The 19938-nt window shown below is 43.2% G+C and overlaps 2 protein-coding genes across 4 annotated transcripts in view; both read left to right on the top strand.

Moving 5' to 3' along the window:
• The window catches only part of LOC100494435 (cytochrome P450 2K6), a 212256-nt gene that overhangs the window by 15472 nt on the left and 176846 nt on the right, over positions 1 to 19938 (top strand). The gene's annotated exons all lie outside the window — the stretch shown is intronic.
• On the top strand, positions 1385 to 15087 carry LOC100145285 (uncharacterized loc100145285). 2 transcript variants are annotated; one of them, XM_031901514.1, is made up of 10 exons: positions 1385 to 1488; positions 6913 to 7105; positions 9402 to 9564; positions 10788 to 10937; positions 11280 to 11440; positions 12101 to 12277; positions 12376 to 12553; positions 13715 to 13899; positions 14200 to 14341; positions 14474 to 15087. In XM_031901514.1, the coding sequence occupies exons 2-10, from the start codon at positions 6935 to 6937 to the stop codon at positions 14650 to 14652; spliced, it is 1506 nt and encodes a 501-aa protein (XP_031757374.1). In that variant the 5' UTR covers positions 1385 to 1488; positions 6913 to 6934; the 3' UTR covers positions 14653 to 15087.

Raw genomic sequence — 19938 nt, 5'->3', positions numbered from 1 at the left:
TAAATAATCAGGATTGTCTACTTCTGTAGCTGTGACAAGTAGCTGCTACTAGTAGCTCTGTGTGTCTTCACCCTTAGGGCAGTGACAGACAGGGAGATTAGTCGCTCTGTGACTAATCTCCCCGCAATGCCATCCCACCGGCTAGAATGTAAATCGCCAGTGGGATGGCATACACGCCGCTGCGATGTCCCGAAGTTGCCCAAAGTTTCCTCTCAAGACAACTTTGGGCGACTTCAGGACATTGCAGCAATGCGTATACCATCCAACCGGCGGGATGGCATTGCGTGGAGATTAGTCGCAGTGACAATGAATAGTTGTCGCGGGGCCACTAATCTCCGCGTCTGCCACTGCCCTTAGGGTCTCAGATATGTCCTTCTGCCAACTATAATTCACTGGGCTTTGTTACTGTTTATATAGTTCCAAATGATGAGTTAGGGTGAAAACACACTGAGCAACTAGTAGCAGCTACTTTTTCACCGCTACTAAAGGTCCCCATACACGGGCCGATTGTAGCTGCCGATATGGGTCCCTTAGACCGATTCAGCAGCTTATCTGCTTGTGTAGGGGCAGCAACAAGGGGCCTGGCCGACCAGATATCGATCGACCAGGTTAGAAAATTCAGTCAGATCGGGGACCACATTGGATCGTTGATGGGGTCCCTGAACCGACTGCACCATTGCCGCCATTAGAATTTGATCGTTTGGCCCCAGGGCCAAACGATAGAATTCGCCTACATGTTACCCAATATCGCCCACCCGTAGGTAGGGATATCAGGTGAAGATCCGCTCGCTTAGCGACATTGCCAAGCGAGCGGATCTGCCCGTGTATGGGCAGCTTTAGCGCCAGAAAATCCCCTGCCATAGACAATACTGAGAATTGCCTCTGCTAAAACACACGTAGAGACAGTTATCAGTAAATGATCAGCATTGTCTTTAGCCACGACAAGTAGCTGCTACTAGTAGCTCCGTGTGTCGTCACCCTAAGGGTCTCAGATATGTCCTTCTGGCAACTATAATTCATTGGGCTTTGTTATTATTTATACAGTTCCGAATGACGAGTTAAGAGTTCAAGTTGTTATACCCATAAATGTAGCTGCACACACAGGTAGGGCCGTGGGCACATCTATTTATTCCCTACCACCCCAGCATGGAATTTATAGCTCTCAGACTAGAGCAAATAGCAAATGTTGCCAAATGAACACACAGTCAAGATATCAAACCTTTGTACCCAAGGGTCACACCCCTGGCACGGACCTACTTGGCTCTCACACCGGACCAGTTAATGTTCACTTGTTTGTATTTCGGTATAAAGTTGAATTAGCATTGATGGATGCCAAGGTGGGCGGGGCCTATTTGATATACAAACCAATAGGAGAAGGCAAACACCAACCCCCAGAGGATTGTCTTCAGGAGACTCAAACACACAAGCACTCACACCCTACAGGTGCATCTGATGAACACGGATTGTACTTGCCCTTCCCTTCTGCAGGTTGGTACTGAATTATTTATGGGGGATCTAGAGGGGCAATATTATAGGCCAAGATTCACTAAAGGGCAAATTAAGGCTTCCTTCACTAGAAATCACTGTTTCTTTATTTTTAATTAGCAATTTGTTGATCCACTAAGGCGTCAGCAGCAGGTTCTGCTATCCATCTTTACTTTAAGCAGCATTACCACTGAGATTTAAAATGACAGATCAGTAAAAGCAATGCATTGTGGGTACCCATGGGTAACACTTGTAATTTTATGGAAAAAATAGGGGGGGGGGTGGATAATAGTCCATTTTACATTGCTCCTACAGATACAGAGATGTGAGCAGTAGTGAGTTTAGACCTTAATACATAAAAACTCACAAGTTCTATTCATTCCTATGGGATTTTTAGACATGTATTTATCAGCGGGTGAAAGTTGGGGTTCATCATTTTGTAAAATCCCATAGGAATGAACTGAACATGGGGTAACCAGTCCAATCTCCTGCAGGGCTGCTTCACTAGAAGTGGGGCAATATCCAAACATTACCCACAGTCTTCAGCTGTTATGTGTCACAGATCGTATAACGCACAGTGGGAGTCATTTACTATCACTGAGCACATTTGCAGCTGGGCAGTAACTCATGGTGACCCATTAGACATTTGCTTTTACCATCAATTGGTTGAAAAAGGCTTATCAATGATTGGTTGCTGTGGGTTACTGCCCTGGTGCAAATTTGCCCAGTGTATATAAATGAGGCTCTAAGTGCCACTGAATATGGATTCTAAGACTGGCAGCATTTCCATGTTCATAAACACTTTAGCAGCTTTTAAAGTGCTTCTGCTGCCCCCCAAGCAATGCCCCCAGATTCTTGGAACATGATCATCCTGTGCCATAGGATCCTTCCTGTGCCATAGGATCCTTCCTGTGCCATAACAGCCCTCCTGTGCTATAGGAGCCTTCCTGTTCCATAGGATCCTTCCTGTGCCATAACAGCCCTCCTGTGCTATAGGAGCCTTCCTGTTCCATAGGATCCTTCCTGTGCCATAACAGCCCTCCTGTGCTATAGGAGCCTTCCTGTTCCATAGGATCCTTCCTGTGCCATAACAGCCCTCCTGCTGTCCTGTAGTAACCTGCTTGCCTGCCTACGTGCACTTACTGATTTTATTGGGTTTTCAGTCCAGTGTTATTGTTGACTCTGGTTTTACCCAAAAAAACATTGGTTGCACAATGAGACTGGTGAGACTGGGAATTTGTCCATTGATCTTGCTGTTCAATGCATTTTGTTATTGCCTTGAGTGATTTTTTTTGAATTTTAGTAACTGTATCATATTTTCAGTTCTACATTGTTATTGATTACATTTTTGTCCATAAAGTGTTTGTGACCGAGCCATAATATCATTTTCTTTCTTTTTCTTTCTTTCTTTCTTTCTTTCTTTCTTTCTTTCTTTCTTTCTTTCTTTCTTTCTTTCTTTCTTTCTTTCTTTCTTTCTTTCTTTCTTTCTTTCTTTCTTTCTTTCTTTCTTTCTTTCTATCTATCCTGTCTCTTCTACCTTTCCCAGCCAGCACAAACAAAAACAATCTCCTTCTTAATCTTTTTTCCTTACTCCTTGTGTCTGCCCTACACCATTCTCCGCAATGAAACAGATTTTTTTTTTTTTTACAATGTCCAACGTGGTAACTATAGGGTTAAAAGCCATGTGGAAACCTGCTGTTTTCAGATCCGCAATGCTGAAGCATTTAAACATTAATTGTGCTCTTATATATATTAACTTGTCACTAAGATGTGCAACACATTTTTCAATATAAAAGTGCAAACTTTGAACAGTTTAAAGTTTCAAAGTTTTTAACTGAGTTTTCCAAATAGTTGGGTTTTCTCTGGGTTTGGTGAAACACAAAGGCGTGGCCTAATGATTGGCAGCTGGGCACAGGCATTAGCAGACTAGCAAACTTAGTTTAAATGAGAATTTTCTTTACCTTTAAGGCTGTAATCTGCGCAGACTCTTATGTCCATGTACTTGTAAAAATTGTAATTATTATTATGTCACTGAAATGCAAAGCATGCTGGGAGCCTTGGGTATAAAAGGCCACTCCCATTCTTTGCCAAGCAAGCTTCAGCTAACTCTGTAGAAGGGCCCACAGCACAGTGCACTTTTTGTGCATTCATCCTTGACTAAACTAATTTTGCTGAATATCAAATATTTACTAAAAAAAGAAGTTGCAAGGAAAAGTCGGCGCGAGAAAAGTGGCAAAAAACTCGCTGTGAAAATCCCGACTTTATCGAATTGTGGTTGCGACAATTGAAAAAAAAAGTCAGGATTTTCGGACAGAACCAAGTGAAATCTCTAAAGTTTCGAGACAAAAGACCCGTTCTTTTGAATCTTTCGTCTCGAAACTTTAGATATTTCACTTGGTTCTGTCCGAAAATCCAAACTTTTTTTGAAAGGGACCTTTGCCATTGACTTCAACATGAAGTCTACATGGGGCCTGGATGAGTTCTGGAACAAGCAGAGTATCCAAGGCTATTGTGATACTAATACCTACAGTTAGTATTACTGGTTGTATTTATGTTTATGTATGTGAGTGTATAGATTGGTAAGTATAGGGTGTGGGTGCTGGGTTTACTCGGATGGGTTGAACTTGATGGACTCTGGTCTTTTTTCAACCCTATGTAACTAGGCAAGTTTAATCTGTCAAATTGTCGAATTCGGATTTTTAGCCATATAAACACTTAGGGGCCCATTCATTGAACCACTATTAAGTTTGTTTGAGAAAAATTTGTATTTTTTCTAATTTATAGAACTTTATGTAATGTCCACAATAATATAACTATTTCATGGTTTTCGCTAACTTCCACAAAAAAGTCATATTTTTCGCAAAGACTACGACCGTTTTGGATTAATTAAAGCTTTGGTATGGTGACTTTCCTTGGGGCAGGTTGGAGCTGAAGAGTTCCATTGAGCCCTATGGGAGACTTTCCTTGGGCCGGGTTGGAGCTGCAGAGTGCCATTGAGCCCTATGGGAGACTTTCCTTGGGCCGGGTTGGAGCTGCAGAGCGCCATTGAGCCCTATGGGAGACTTTCCTTGGGCCGGGTTGGAGCTGCAGAGTGCCATTGAGCCCTATTGGAGACTTGGGTCGGTTGGAGCTGCAGAGTGCCATTGAGCCCTATGGGAGACTTTCCTTGGGCCGGGTTGGAGCTGCAGAGTGCCATTGAGCCCTATGGGAGACTTTCCTTGGGCCGGGTTGGAGCTGCAGAGTGCCATTGAGCCCTATGGGAGACTTTCCTTGGACCAGGTTGGAGCTGCAGAGTGCCATTGAGCCCTATGGGAGACTTTCCTTGGGCCGGGTTGGAGCTGCAGAGTGCCATTGAGCCCTATTGGAGACTTGGGTCGGTTGGAGCTGCAGAGTGCCATTGAGCCCTATGGGAGACTTTCCTTGGGCCGGGTTGGAGCTGCAGAGTGCCATTGAGCCCTATGGGAGACTTTCCTTGGGCCGGGTTGGAGCTGCAGAGTGCCATTGAGCCCTATTGGAGACTTGGGTCGGTTGGAGCTGCAGAGTGCCATTGAGCCCTATGGGAGACTTTCCTTGGGCCGGGTTGGAGCTGCAGAGTGCCATTGAGCCCTATGGGAGACTTTCCTTGGGCCGGGTTGGAGCTGCAGAGTGCCATTGAGCCCTATGGGAGACTTTCCTTGGGCCGGGTTGGAGCTGCAGAGTGCCATTGAGCCCTATTGGAGACTTGGGTCGGTTGGAGCTGCAGAGTGCCATTGAGCCCTATGGGAGACTTTCCTTGGGCCGGGTTGGAGCTGCAGAGTGCCATTGAGCCCTATGGGAGACTTTCCTTGGGTCGGTTGGAGCTGCAGAGTGCCATTGAGCCCTATGGGAGACTTTCCTTGGGCCGGGTTGGAGCTGCAGAGTGCCATTGAGCCCTATGGGAGACTTTCTTTGGGCCGGGTTGGAGCTGCAGAGTGCCATTGAGCCCTATGGGAGACTTTCCTTGGGCCGGGTTGGAGCTGCAGAGTGCCATTGAGCCCTATGGGAGACTTTCCTTGGGCCGGGTTGGAGCTGCAGAGTGCCATTGAGCCCTATGGGAGACTTTCCTTGGGCCGGGTTGGAGCTGCAGAGTGCCATTGAGCCCTATGGGAGACTTTCCTTGGGCCGGGTTGGAGCTGCAGAGTGCCATTGAGCCCTATGGGAGACTTTCCTTGGGCCGGGTTGGAGCTGCAGAGTGCCATTGAGCCCTATGGGAGACTTTCCTTGGGCCGGGTTGGAGCTGCAGAGTGCCATTGAGCCCTATGGGAGACTTTCCTTGGGCCGGGTTGGAGCTGCAGAGTGCCATTGAGCCCTATGGGAGACTTTCCTTGGGCCGGGTTGGAGCTGCAGAGTGCCATTGAGCCCTATGGGAGACTTTCCTTGGGCCGGGTTGGAGCTGCAGAGTGCCATTGAGCCCTATGGGAGACTTTCCTTGGGCCGGGTTGGAGCTGCAGAGTGCCATTGAGCCCTATGGGAGACTTTCCTTGGGCCGGGTTGGAGCTGCAGAGTGCCATTGAGCCCTATGGGAGACTTTCCTTGGGCCGGGTTGGAGCTGCAGAGTGCCATTGAGCCCTATGGGAGACTTTCCTTGGGCCGGGTTGGAGCTGCAGAGTGCCATTGAGCCCTATGGGAGACTTCCCTTGGGCCGGGTTGGAGCTGCAGAGTGCCATTGAGCCCTATGGGAGACTTCCCTTGGGCCGGGTTGGAGCTGCAGAGTGCCATTGAGCCCTATGGGAGACTTTCCTTGGGCCGGGTTGGAGCTGCAGAGTGCCATTGAGCCTATGGGAGACTTTCCTTGGGCCGGGTTGGAGCTGCAGAGTGCCATTGAGCCCTATGGGAGACTTCCCTTGGGCCGGGTTGGAGCTGCAGAGTGCCATTGAGCCCTATGGGAGACTTTCCTTGGGCCGGGTTGGAGCTGCAGAGTGCCATTGAGCCCTATGGGAGACTTTCCTTGGGCCGGGTTGGAGCTGCAGAGTGCCATTGAGCCCTATGGGAGGCTTCCAAAATCATGCACTGAAGGATCAAAGTCGGAAAGGTTTTCATGCTGTTTACGGTCGTTTGGATACGAAAATGTCATGACTTTCAAACACAACTACGATATTTTCATACGACCAAGAAAAGAATTTTCGTACATCAGAAATTATCCAAATTTTTTCCAGTCGTGCTTTTCACTAGCAAAAATTCATGCTTAATGAATGGGCCCCTAAGAGGCAAGTGATTAAAAAAGAAATTGCTGCAGGTCTAGGAATCCATAGCAGCAAACCAGGTATTTTCTATCAAACGGGAGATGATTAAATAATCACTGGCTTTGGTTGCTATGATTCACTACAGCCTGGAGGAAACTTTGCATCTGTTACTGCATTTGCTTTCCTTGTGCCGCAAACATAATTGTGTATTTTTTTCTAATTGCAGGTGTAACTAAAACCTAATTGCCATGGATCCGGTCTCTGTACTTCTGTCCGTTGTTGTTTGTATTTTCCTATATAAAGTCTTCTATGGTGGGAAAGGAGCATCTCAGAACTTCCCTCCTGGGCCCAAACCATTACCCCTCATTGGGAATCTGCACATGATGAATATGAAGAAACCCCATCTAACATTTATGGAGGTAACACAATAAATCAGTTGTATGTAGTTGCCATTTACAATTATTCAGAAGACTTACTCTCACTGCTAATCTCTCCCCATTTTCCAAAAACAGATTTTTTTTATATTTAATTTTGAAATGTCGCATGGGGCTAGCCATATTCTTCATTTCCCAGGGTGCCACAGCCATGTGACCTATGCTCTGATAAACTTCAGGCACACTTTACTGCTGCACTGCAAGTTGGAGTGATATCCCCCCCCCTCACCCCCAGCAGCCGATCAGCAGAACAATGGGAAGGGAACAAGATAGCAGCTCCCAGTAGGTATCAGAATAGCACTCAATAGTAAGAAATCCAAGTCCGGCTTGGGACTCCTCCAGTTACATGGGAGTAGGAGAAACAATAGGTTAGCTGAAAGCAGTTCTAATGTGTAGCGCTGGCTGAAAGCTCAGACTCAGGCACACTTTACTGCTGTGCTGCAAGTTGGAGTGATACCCCCCCCCTCACCCCCAGCAGCCGATCAGCAGAACAATGGGAAGGGAGCAAGATAGCAGCTCCCAGTAGGTATCAGAATAGCACTCAATAGTAAGAAATCCAAGTCTGGCTTGGGACTCCTCCAGTTACATGGGAGTAGGAGAAACAATAGGTTAGCTGAAAGCAGTTCTAATGTGTAGCGCTGGCTGAAAGCTCAGACTCAGGCACACTTTACTGCTGTGCTGCAAGTTGGAGTGATACCCCCCCCCCTCACCCCCAGCAGCCGATCAGCAGAACAATGGGAAGGGAGCAAGATAGCAGCTCCCAGTAGGTATCAGAATAGCACTCAATAGTAAGAAATCCAAGTCCGGCTTGGGACTCCTCCAGTTACATGGGAGTAGGAGAAACAATAGGTTAGCTGAAAGCAGTTCTAATGTGTAGCGCTGGCTGAAAGCTCAGACTCAGGCACAATGCACTGAGATGGCGCCTACACCCCAATATTACAGCTACAAATACATTTGTTGGTTCAAGAATAAAATGTTAAATGGCAGAGGGTAAAGGGGGAATGTTACAATGTTAAAATTTATGGCTCTGCGCAATCAAATTTGCCTTTGCACAAATTTAATATCGCTTTTCCAATGCGGAATCTGTTTAGCAACCACTTCTGACAGTGAAAGATAGTTTTATAGAGAGTTTTATAGTTTGTGTATGTAATAAAACCTCATCATACACAAGTTGTTGTTTGCTCTGAAAGATTACGTCACCTTCAAACATGCCTGAAACACTCACAATGCAAAAATTAAAATTTGGAAAGCAATAACAGTGTAATGAATAATATTACGTCACAAAATGCAAATTTTTATTCCGTTTATGACTTTTATTACATTCCCCCGAAAGGGTGTTGCTGCTGAATGTTATACAGGCTGAAAAATTACAAATTGCATTTTTATTCAGATGACTGTATATAATGATATATACTGATACAGGTATGGAATACCTTATCCGGAAACCCATTATCCAGAAAGCTCCAAATTACGGAAAGCCTGTCTCCCATAGACTCCATTTTAATCAAATAATTTAGAATTTTAAAACTGTTTTCCTTTTTCTCTGCAGTAATAAAACAGTACCTGTACTTGATCCCAACTAAGATATAATTACCCCTTATTGGGGGCAGAACAGCCCTATTGGGTTTATTTAATGGTTAAATGATTCCCTTTTCTCTGTAATAATAAAACAGTACCTGTACTTGATCCCAACTAAGATATAATTACCCCTTATTGGGGGCAGAACAGCCCTATTGGGTTTATTTAATGGTTAAATGATTCCCTTTTCTCTGTAATAATAAAACAGTACCTGTACTTGATCCCAACTAAGATATAATTACCCCTTATTGGGGCAGAACAGCCCTATTGGGTTTATTTCATGGTTAAATGATTCCCTTTTCTCTGTAATAAGAAAACAGTACCTGTACTTGATCCCAACTAAGATATAATTACCCCTTATTGGGGCAGAACAGTCCTATTGGGTTTATTTCATGGTTAAATGATTCCCTTTTCTCTGTAATAATAAAACAGTACCTGTACTTGATCCCAACTAAGATATAATTACCCCTTATTGGGGGCAAAACAATCCTATTGGGTTTAATTAATGTTTTATTGATTTTTTTGTAGACTTAAGGTATGGAGATCCAAATTATGGAAAGATCCCTTATCCGGAATACCCTTGGTCCAATGCATTCTGGATAACGGGTCCTATACCAGTATAATACATTTATTTCCAGGTGTATATAAAGCATTATTATTATTTAGATTATATGAATTCTTACCTTTATTGCTTCCTTTACAGTTCAGTAAGAAGTACGGCCCAGTATTCAGCATTCAGCTTGGGTTAAATAAGGCGATTGTGCTTTGTGGCGCGGATGCAGTGAAAGACGCTCTTATTAACCATGGCGATGAGTTTTCGGGGAGGCCCAAAATTCCAGTCTTTGACCAAATATCTAAAGGATATGGTAACTGGATTCAGTATGAATATATATTGTCAACATTCATTGGCAGAGGGGGCCAAGAAAGAACAAAGGAACTAGGCATTAATGTAGTCCCATTTCAGGTATGAGTAAAGGCATTCAGCAAATACTCACATCTAGTAAACAAGCTGAGGTCCAAATCCAGGAAAAGAGCTGGAATGGGTACTGCACAAAATCAGACCCGTGCTTAGGCAATGTGATTGGGAAATGCAAAAAGGTGCAGTGGCGCCAATGAGCAGTGGTGCTGGGTTGGCCATAGTGTTAAATTGCTTATTCTTTTCAAACAAAACAAAAACGGAGAAGGGGCGGACAGACCCCCGTAATAAAGAAGGTGGGGAGAGAGAGGAAGGACAAAGAAGAGGGGGGATAGAGAAACACATGCATCTTGCTTGCTTTAAAACAGAAAATAGGCTTAGGCATCTAGTCTGATAGGTCTCAGGTGTCACCTACTCCAGGCGATGGGTCCCCTTCAATCTCCAGCCATGGTTGCCATACTTGACATACATCCTCTAGCCAGGTATGTTAGTTTAATAGAGGGTACTTAACTTAATCCACTGTTTCTTTTTTGGGGGTTTCGGCCCCATTCAGGGAAGTATGATACATTCTCATGCGTAATAAAGTAGCAATCGGGGGAGCAACCTAGAGGATATGCCTTCCACTTGGTCCTCCATAATTTCAAGTAGACAGGTATGCGGTGAGGAGGAGGATAGGTCAGTTAAGCCGACATGTGGGTGGTAATATGCACCCAGAATTCCTGAACCTTACGGCAGCACCAAACCATGACAAAACCATTTTTTCTTTATTTGCCTTCTTCTGCCTGCTTTTAGATAGAGATCACTGACCCCAGCAGCCAAAAACTATTTGTCTGTGTGGCTACAGTTTTTATTGTTACTGTTAGTTTTTAGTCACTCTCTACCCTGAACCACCACTTTATTTCTTTTCTCCAATATGTTTTTTTTTTTCTCAAACCTAAAAAATGTATAATAATTCCATTCCTATGTTTCCTGCCATTTGTGTTATGCCTGACTTGACTTTAGTTGCAGCAGGGTTATTATGTAGTCAGATGGATCCAACTTGCATTAGCTCAGTGCATAGAATGTTCCATTGTAGTGTCTGTGCAACTTGTAGCACCATGCTAAACCATAATGCTAGTTTTCTAGGTGCAAAGATGGAGTTGAATTTTATAGTAAATCTTCTTGTCAATTAAGGTGTTGTGTTTGCTGATGGGGAGAACTGGAAAGTGATGAGAAGATTCGCTCTTTCTACGCTAAGAGACTTTGGGATGGGGAGGAAAACTATAGAAGACACAATCGTTGAAGAAAGTGGCTGTTTGGTGGAAACGTTCAAGTCCCATGAAGGTAGGAGTGTTGGGTAGCATGTGTTGGGGTCATGGGATGCCTGGCACAAAGGAATAATAGTTGAACGTGGGAAGGTATAGCAGAAACGGGCAGGCAAAGTAGGAAAGGGGAGCAAATTAGTATGGGGTGCCAGAAGAGAGAACCACCAATCAAGAGGTCAAGCAAATGTTGTTTGTAGATGGAAGTCAGGAGAAGGCATATGGCTCAAATGGTAATCACTTCAAATGCATACAGTGCAAATGGTGGTGTAACGGCTATTGGTTTGTGGCAATTCCTGGAATTTAAGTGCTGCAACGTTCTTGGACAAAAGTCATTTTGCCCCTTCTTTCCTCTATACCCCAGGGAAGCCATTTGATAACACCTTGATACTGAATGCGGCTGTAGCCAACATCATTGTGCACATACTGCTCAACCACCGCTTTGACTATCAGGATCCAACGCTGATCAAACTTATAAAAAGTGTCAGTGAGAATGTCAAGATTGCTGGAAGTCCTATAGTCATGGTAAGCTGTTATGGGGTTCTTTCAACTTCCTTCCACATTTCTCTATTCCACTGATCCCTGACCTGTGGCTCATGAGCAACATGTTGCATGCCACCCCCTTTCATGTTGCTCTCCGTGGCCTCAACACTAATTTCAAAATTCCAGGAAAGTTTTCGAGGCACTAGTTTACTCCAAGAAGGGTCTCCTGCAGGCTAGCAGTCTACATGGGGCTATCAAATAGCCAATCACAGTCCTTATTTGGCATCCCCAATGAACTTTTTTCATATTTGTGTGGCTCCTCAATGCTTTTTCCATCTGATTTTGGCTTATGAGTAAAATAAGTTGGGGACCCCTACTCTATTCTTTTGTATAGAATTTTTGGGATCTTTTGGTGCAACTGCACCTCAGTTTAGAAATACTTATCCTAATGCTGGTTGGACATCTTTCACTGGGTCTCCTTCCCATGCTAAGAATATCTAGCCAGGTTCTGGTTTTGTGTCCTCTTACCAGAAGGATTGAGTAAATAACTTTACTCAGCTATCTTCCTAATACACATCTCCAGTGTCCCAGGTAAATCCGCAAGGCAGATTTTATTCTTCCATGTTCTCCAGGGAAAACAAACATGCAGAGTAATGCATTTATTAATTAACTGAACATTTTTTGCTGCATTATTTCTTGAAGCTGTATAACACATATCCGTCTATTATGGGATGGATTCCTGGAAGTCACAAAACTGTTTTCGAAAACTTCCAAAAATTATCCAACTTTCTTAAAGAGACATTTACCAAACGTAGGGATCAACTGGATGTAAATGACCAGAGGGATCTCATTGACGCATTCCTTGTCAAGCAACAAGAGGTATTTATAAATTTATTGCTAAACCGGTTTTGGTCCAGTTCATTTAAACCTGTGAACTGGCAAGCCATTCCGAACTTTTTCATGCCTTTTTCATCTAGGATGCAGACAATACTAACTTAGCTCTGCAATTTCAGGAGAAGTCTTCATCTAAAAAGTTTTTCCATGATGAAAATTTGAAAGTTCTTTTAGGCGATTTATTTGCCGCTGGAATGGAGACGACTTCTACCACTCTTCGCTGGGGTATCCTGCTGATGATGAAATATCCAGACATTCAAAGTAAGGGAGACCTTTAGGCAAATGATGGGATATGGATCATTTATAATGTATACTGAGTATCTTAAAGTCTTACACCATGTGCACACTCTGGCACTAATATAGCTGCCTTATTATAGCCACGAGGGTGAGGAAGTGTAAATCATTATCCTTATTAAAGCCCCAAGAGGTTGTATGGCTTGACATTTCCTTGTGAACCACTGGGCATGTGTAAGAATATAATTTAATGGAGCAAGTAAAAGATATGAAGCAGAAGGAAGCAGGTCCTGAACCCCAGGTACATTATATACAATTAGAAGTAGAGGCTACTAACACCAACATTAGATTCAGTGAGAGGTAGTGGAAACAACGGGTACCAGCTCCCCAGGCACATTATATACAATAAGCCATGAGTATCGTTACCACTATCACACACTAGGGGGCACATTTACTAATCCACGAACCTCCGAAAAGCGTCCGAATCCGTTTTTTTCGTAATGATCGGTATTTTGCGACTTTTTCGAGCGCTCAATACGAAAAAGTCGCAACAATTCGCGAAAGTCATAATGGCTATGAAAAAGTCGCAACAATTCACGAAATTTGTAATGGCTATGAAAAAGTCGCGACAATTCGCGCAAGTCGTAACGGCTACGAAAAAGTCGCAAAAAATACGAAAAAGTCACAAAATGTTAGTTTTCCAATCCGAATTTTTCCCATTCGGATTCGTGGATTAGTAAATCAGCCCCTAGGTCTGTCTAAATGTCACTTTTTATATCCTTAACTATTTTACTTCTCCACCCTTCACATTCCATTTTATGTATTTTGACATCTCCCTCCTTTCCATCGCTTGCTGCTGTTTCCTCCTACATCCTTTGCTCTCTCCTTTCTCTCTTCCTAATACATCACATATTTATTCCCATTATAACACAATGATGCTGTAGTTGCTTGTTCAAAATAACATGATCTCCCTCTCATTGGAGAAGTTCCTGTGACATCACAGGAGGCGTGGTGCAGTGCATGATGTCACCAAAGCAGGGGAGGGCTCAGCCCCAGTCCATGTCAAAAATGGTTTGGAGGAGTCAGTGTAAATGTCAGAGTTGGGGCTTGCCCCGTTTGGTGATGCCAAAGGCAGGGGGCACTCTCTGAATCTTTTTAAAATTCATTTCTGATTTTATGTTTCCTCAGAAAAAGTCCAAGATGAAATTGACAGAGTGATTGGATCGGCAGAACCTCGGCTCGAACACCGGAAACAAATACCCTATACCGATGCCGTTATCCATGAGATTCAGAGATTTGCCAACCTCGTGCCTATTGTCCTTCCCCATTCGATAACTGAGGACGTCACATTCAGAGGCTATTTCCTTCCAAAGGTTTGTTTTTATTTTGATAAAAACGCTTTACACACATTTGAAAGTTTGTGAGATGCACTTAAAAGGCTCACATGTAGAGAAAATTCGCAAAACTGTGAAAACCTTGTGAAATGCGGCTGCAACTCTTTTTGATGTGATCACGACTTTTTCCTCGCCAAATTTTTGCCGCTGTGAATCTTTGCGGTAGTTTTGCAAAAAAAATTCTGAATTTTGCAGTGAATCCATGCCTGGCGAAATATTTTGCCTACCACTACTCCAATCTCAATATAAGTTGTATTACACCCATTTTTGTTTTATCAGGGAACCCAAGTGATCCCCCTGCTGATTTCTGTTATGCAAGATAAAGATTATTTCCAAAAACCAGAAGAATTTTACCCGGAACATTTCCTTGACTCAAAAGGAAATTTTGTGAAAAATGAGGCCTTCCTTCCCTTCTCAGTAGGTACGGTGTCTCCGTTTTCATATATTCTATAGATTAAATATATTATTAATCAAATAGCAACCTTTTACTGGAGTAAATATTGAATAAAATGAATTAATATTTGAACACGGACTCACCAACTTTCCCTCTTAGGTAAAAGAAGTTGTGTCGGAGAGACGTTGGCCAAGATGGAACTCTTCTTGTTCTTCACAAAACTTCTGCAGAACTTCACATTCCAACCCCCTCATGGAGTTGAGGTCCAACTGACCTGTGGAGATGCACTCACATCCATACCTTTAGACCATAAGATCTGTGCATTGCCTCGCAGCTAGACAAACTCTACACATAATCACCATAAAATGGAGCTTCTCATTTACAAAAATTAAACATAGAAAGCTATAAACAGTCTTAAGAAACCAAAACCTTTATTTACTTGTAATTTTAGCTATTTCTTGAAGTCCTGGTCAGTGTCCGCACTCTTCAAAACCCCACCCCTTTTCACAGATCAAGACTTTTCAGCCTGAGTGAAGAAAGCCCTTGTTATTCCTCAGTTTCTCTGCTTTATAGAACATTTTGGGACAAATACGCCTTCCCTATTCCAATTACACTCCCACATCTTATGGTGAAGCCATGAAACCATTCTACTGTACACGAATAGTTCTCTATAGTTACCTGTAAACTGTATTTGTAATGATGAATTATGTGCAGAACGGCCTATATTAATTTGATATTTATATATTAAAAAGAGAATATAATTCTTACCTATATACTGGGTGTATTTTTTTTTATAGATACCATCTTTAATAAGAAAACCTCCTGACTGTACATGGGCTTAAATCCACTGTAATGTTTAGCAAAGTGTAAGGTCAATCTCAATTATGATACTTGTCTGTCAACAAGGGGACAAGTGGGCTCCTTTATTCTCATAAATGGCAATAGCTGTTTCTACTTGTAGCCCACCTGTGCAGACACTGTGGTACTACTGCTTTACTTGGCGCTACAGGAGCCCTGAGCCCCCGCTTACTTTGGGGGACAGGCGTTTCCCAGCAATGGCGTGCCTCCACCCAGGGATGGTGTTGTGGAACTATATCCACCCCCTGGGAACTTAACAGGTTTCTATGCCCCTCTTGGGACCCATGTACCCCTGGCAGATGTACCCCTCCCTGGGGTTGTTTCTTACCCACGTGGTAGTGGTCCTCTGGGCAAGGCAGATGTTCAGGTACACAGACACGATAGTTGTAGTTGAACTAGATGCACGGTTTATTAGGCAGGGTCCTCTCCAGGAGTGGCAAACATATTATTGGTACACAGTGCAGGGCATATCTCCTTACTACTCATTGATACTCATTTTCTGTTGGACTACTTCACGGTACTCCCGCCACATGCACCCATGTAGGAAACCTTCCCGGTACTCTCGGCAGAGGCACCCCCTCTTGGAGCCCTCCCCGGTACTCACGCTAGAAGCATTTCCACAAGGACCCATACCGGTACTCACATGAAGCATCCTCAAATCCGAGATCCTGGACTAGTGGTGCCTTGGTACACCTTCCCTAGCCACTTGTGTCCCTGCACTCCAGCAGATGTAATGCTGGGAGGTCATAACCTCACTACCACTCCTGGAGGGGTCATGTCTGCCCATTCTAACCTACTTTGTTCTACATATTACTCCTAGAGCAATCTATTACCAGAACTTCTAACTAAGCTGTACCTGGGGTACTCCTGCCTGGAGCAGTGCCCAAGATGTCTGCCTGACTGACCTCAGCACATGGCTGCTATCCCTTATATGGGCCTATGCACCACCCTGTGGCCATAACCCGAACTGCAGGTGTACACCCTATTAACTATTGACAATCCAGTCATCCCAGTGTCCCTGTTTCCCAGCACCACCCTGTGGCCTGTCCTAGGGGTTTCTGTCCTAAGGGCCTATTTTTGGTAAACCCCTACATACTGATTCACACAGCATATTAGCAGTCACTGAGGGGTTCTGTGCCCATATAAAGGCACAAGGCTGCAGGCTGAGTTATACAGGGAACTCTGAGTATCACTCATGTATTATAAGGGATAATGTACCCCCTACTGTAAATGATAAGGATATTAGCAGTCACTGAGGGGTTCTGTGCCCATATAAAGGCACAAGGCTGCAGGCTGAGTTATACAGGGAACTCTGAGTATCACTCATGTATTATAAGGGATAATGTACCCCCTACTGTAAATGATAAGGATATTAGCAGTCACTGAGGGGTTCTGTGCCCATATAAAGGCACAAGGCTGCAGGCTGAGTTATACAGGGAACTCTATGTATCACTCATGTATTATAAGGGATAATGTACCCCCTACTGTAAATGATAAGGATATTAGCAGTCACTGAGAAATCCCATAGCCATATAAAGGCACAAGACCAAAGAACAAGTTGTTTACTACAGGTCATTGAACTTAAACGGGACATCTAATATCTTTGCATCTCACAACAGGATATTTATAACTTTTTTCAGTGACATGTGACACAAATTATATCACTAAGCACTGATTATAGCTGATGCAATTATTCAGCAATAATGTGTATTGTAGGTGTATATTTACCCTTTTAAAGACAAAGTATTACTAATGCTTATTCATAGTATTATTACCTTCCCAAGCAATAGCAAAAATTGCTGTGAATTGCAAGCTTGCTTGAAGAAAAGATATAAAGGTATGGAGTTTCCCTGATACGGTTTTATTTTAACAGAGGATTAAAAATATTTATTTGATTAAAATAGAGCCTAAGGGAAATGACCTTCTCAGAATTCTGAGCTTTCTGGATAATGAGTTTTCGGATAACAGATCCCATATCTGTAACATTCTGTTTTCTTAGATATACCAACCCTTACTATGAGTCAGTGCAATCTGTCATTTTCAGTTGTCATTTTTTATTAATAGCACAAGTACGGGCTCCCTTCTCTGGAAATCTGTTATCCAGAAAGCTCTGAATTGCAGAAAGAACATCTCCCATGGAGTCCATTTTAAACAAATAATTCTAATTTTGAAAAATCATTTCCTTTTTCTCTTTAATAATAAAACAGTACCTGTACTTGATCCCAACTAAGATATAATTACCCCTTATTGGGGCAGAACAGTCCTATTGGGTTTATTTAATGGTTAAATGATTCCCTTTTCTCTGTAATAATAAAACAGTACCTGTACTTGATCCCAACTAAGATATAATTACCCCTTATTGGGGGCAGAACAGCCCTATTGGGTTTATTTCATGGTTAAATGATTCCCTTTTCTCTGTAATAATAAAACAGTACCTGTACTTGATCCCAACTAAGATATAATTACCCCTTATTGGGGCAGAACAGCCCTATTGGGTTTATTTCATGGTTAAATGATTCCCTTTTCTCTGTAATAATAAAACAGTACCTGTACTTGATCCCAACTAAGATATAATTACCCCTTATTGGGGGCAGAACAATCCTATTGGGTTTATTCAATATTTCAATGATTTTTAGCAGACTTAAGTTATGTAGATCCAAATTACGGAAAGACCCCTTATCCAGAAAACCCCATTCTGGATAATCCTGAGCATTCTGGATAACAGGTCCCATAACAGTAATAAAAATGACATTGAGAAATAATTCAAATCTTTAACAAATAAAAAACGAAGACCAATTGAAAAGTTACTAAGAATAGGCCATTCCATAATATACTAAACTATACCATAAAAAAATGACACATAAACAGCAAATGTTGCTAAATGAACACACAGCTGCAATATCAAACCTTCGTACCCAGGGGGCACTTCCCCGGCAGGGGGATTCTTGGCTCTCACGTAGGATTAGTTAATGTTTCGTTAAACTCACACGAACCTCAGTAACCTGAGCTGCAGAGAGCTGCTTTAGCATTGGTGGATTCCAAGGTGGGCGGGGCCTAACCAATGTAAGTACCAATAGGAGAAGGCAGATCACTATATTTTTCCTGTGACACTCGGGGGAAACACCAACCCACAGAGGATTGTTGACCCGATGCCCACACATTGCGCTTCCCTTCTGCAGGTTGGTACAACATCCAATTATTTCATTCATTCACATTGTTTTTATTCCACAACTGCACCTTCCAACATGGCATCAGTGGCAACTGTTTGTTTTTTTTCTCCCATCCAGCGTTACTACTGAAATTTAAAATGAGGGGTAGGTGAAAACAATGCATTGTGGGTACTCATGGGCAAAACATGTAATATTAATGTTATGACATAGGGGCTAATAATAGTTATTTTACATTGCTCCCACCTATAAAGTATGAATATAGATATAGCTGCATGCCCTTTATTATAAAAATTCAGGTTCCCTGTATAATGTCTGGTTTGACTTGGCTTGATATTTGTTTTTAAAGGAGAACTAAAGAATAGTGATGGGCGAAATGTTTCGCCAGGCATGGATTCGCGGCAAATTTCCGCGTTTCGCCATTGGCGGATTGTTTCACGAAACGGATGAAAAAATTTGCCGCGGAAAAATTCGCCGCACGTCCAAAAATTGTCGCCGGCATCAAAAAAGAATTGTCGCGGGCGTCAAAAGAATAGCCGCGCGACAAAATAATAGCCGCGTGCGACGAAACAATAGCCGCGCGACGAAACAATAGCCGCGTGCGACGAAACAATAGCCGCGCGACAAAATAATAGCTGCGGGCGACGAAACAATAGCCGCGCAACGAAACAATAGCCGCGTGCGACGAAACAATAGCCGCGCGACAAAATAATAGCTGCGGGCGACGAAACAATAGCCGCGCGACAAAATAATAGCCGCGGGCGACAAATTTTTTTTGTTGCACGACATTTTCGCCGTTTCGCGAATTTTTCGCCGCTTCGCGGATCTTTTTAAAGATTTGCGAATTTTTTGGTGAAGCGAAACGGAACAGATTCACTCATCACTACTAAAGAACTAATGTTGAACGAGTTCAAGGAGTAGGGTAGAACACTTATGTTCTACATGTACCCTAATTTGGCTGATATTCAGGCAATGTCTAACTAGATGGCACAGAGTACGGGCACATGTGACCCTAACATGCAGGATGGGCAAATGCAAAGGGGAAGGATGTAGTTCGGAGATGTTGTTTAGCTACAACTCTCCACTGCCAAAGGTAGTAATAAGGATAGGATGCCATAAGTTCTTTGCAAACTGCTTAGAGCAGGGGTCCCCAACCGCCGGGCCATTTACCTGTGATCCCAACTCCATGACAACAATTATGTGAAGCCCAGGGAGCTTTCTACTGATCGCAAAAAGGACTAAAGCTCCATACTAGGCATCAGGGGATGTCACCACTTAAGTGGGAGTAAGAAGAGCAAAAAGGCTGGGCGCATCTAGTTGCAGGGAAACAAGCTCAAGCCTCCCACTGATTTTGTATTATGATGAGCTGTATTATACCCACCACCCCTGGTCCTCGGAAAAATTGTCTTACTTGAAACTGGTCCGTGGTGCAAAAAAGGTTGGAGAACATTGGCTTTGAGCAATTCATGTCAAGCAGAAGGTTTAATAATGGAAAACAGAACTGTATGGACCTTAGCTGAAAATGTAAAGAAGGAATTGGCAGAAAACAAGTCCAGGTTGAGGCACAGGGTGAAGGCACAGAGGCACGGAGTGCACTAA

The sequence above is a fragment of the Xenopus tropicalis genome, chromosome 5 (assembly GCF_000004195.4).
Source record: "Xenopus tropicalis strain Nigerian chromosome 5, UCB_Xtro_10.0, whole genome shotgun sequence".
Classification (NCBI taxonomy): domain Eukaryota; kingdom Metazoa; phylum Chordata; class Amphibia; order Anura; family Pipidae; genus Xenopus; species Xenopus tropicalis.
Note: the sequence above shows the minus strand (reverse complement) of the source record. Positions and strands in the feature narration are given on the sequence as shown.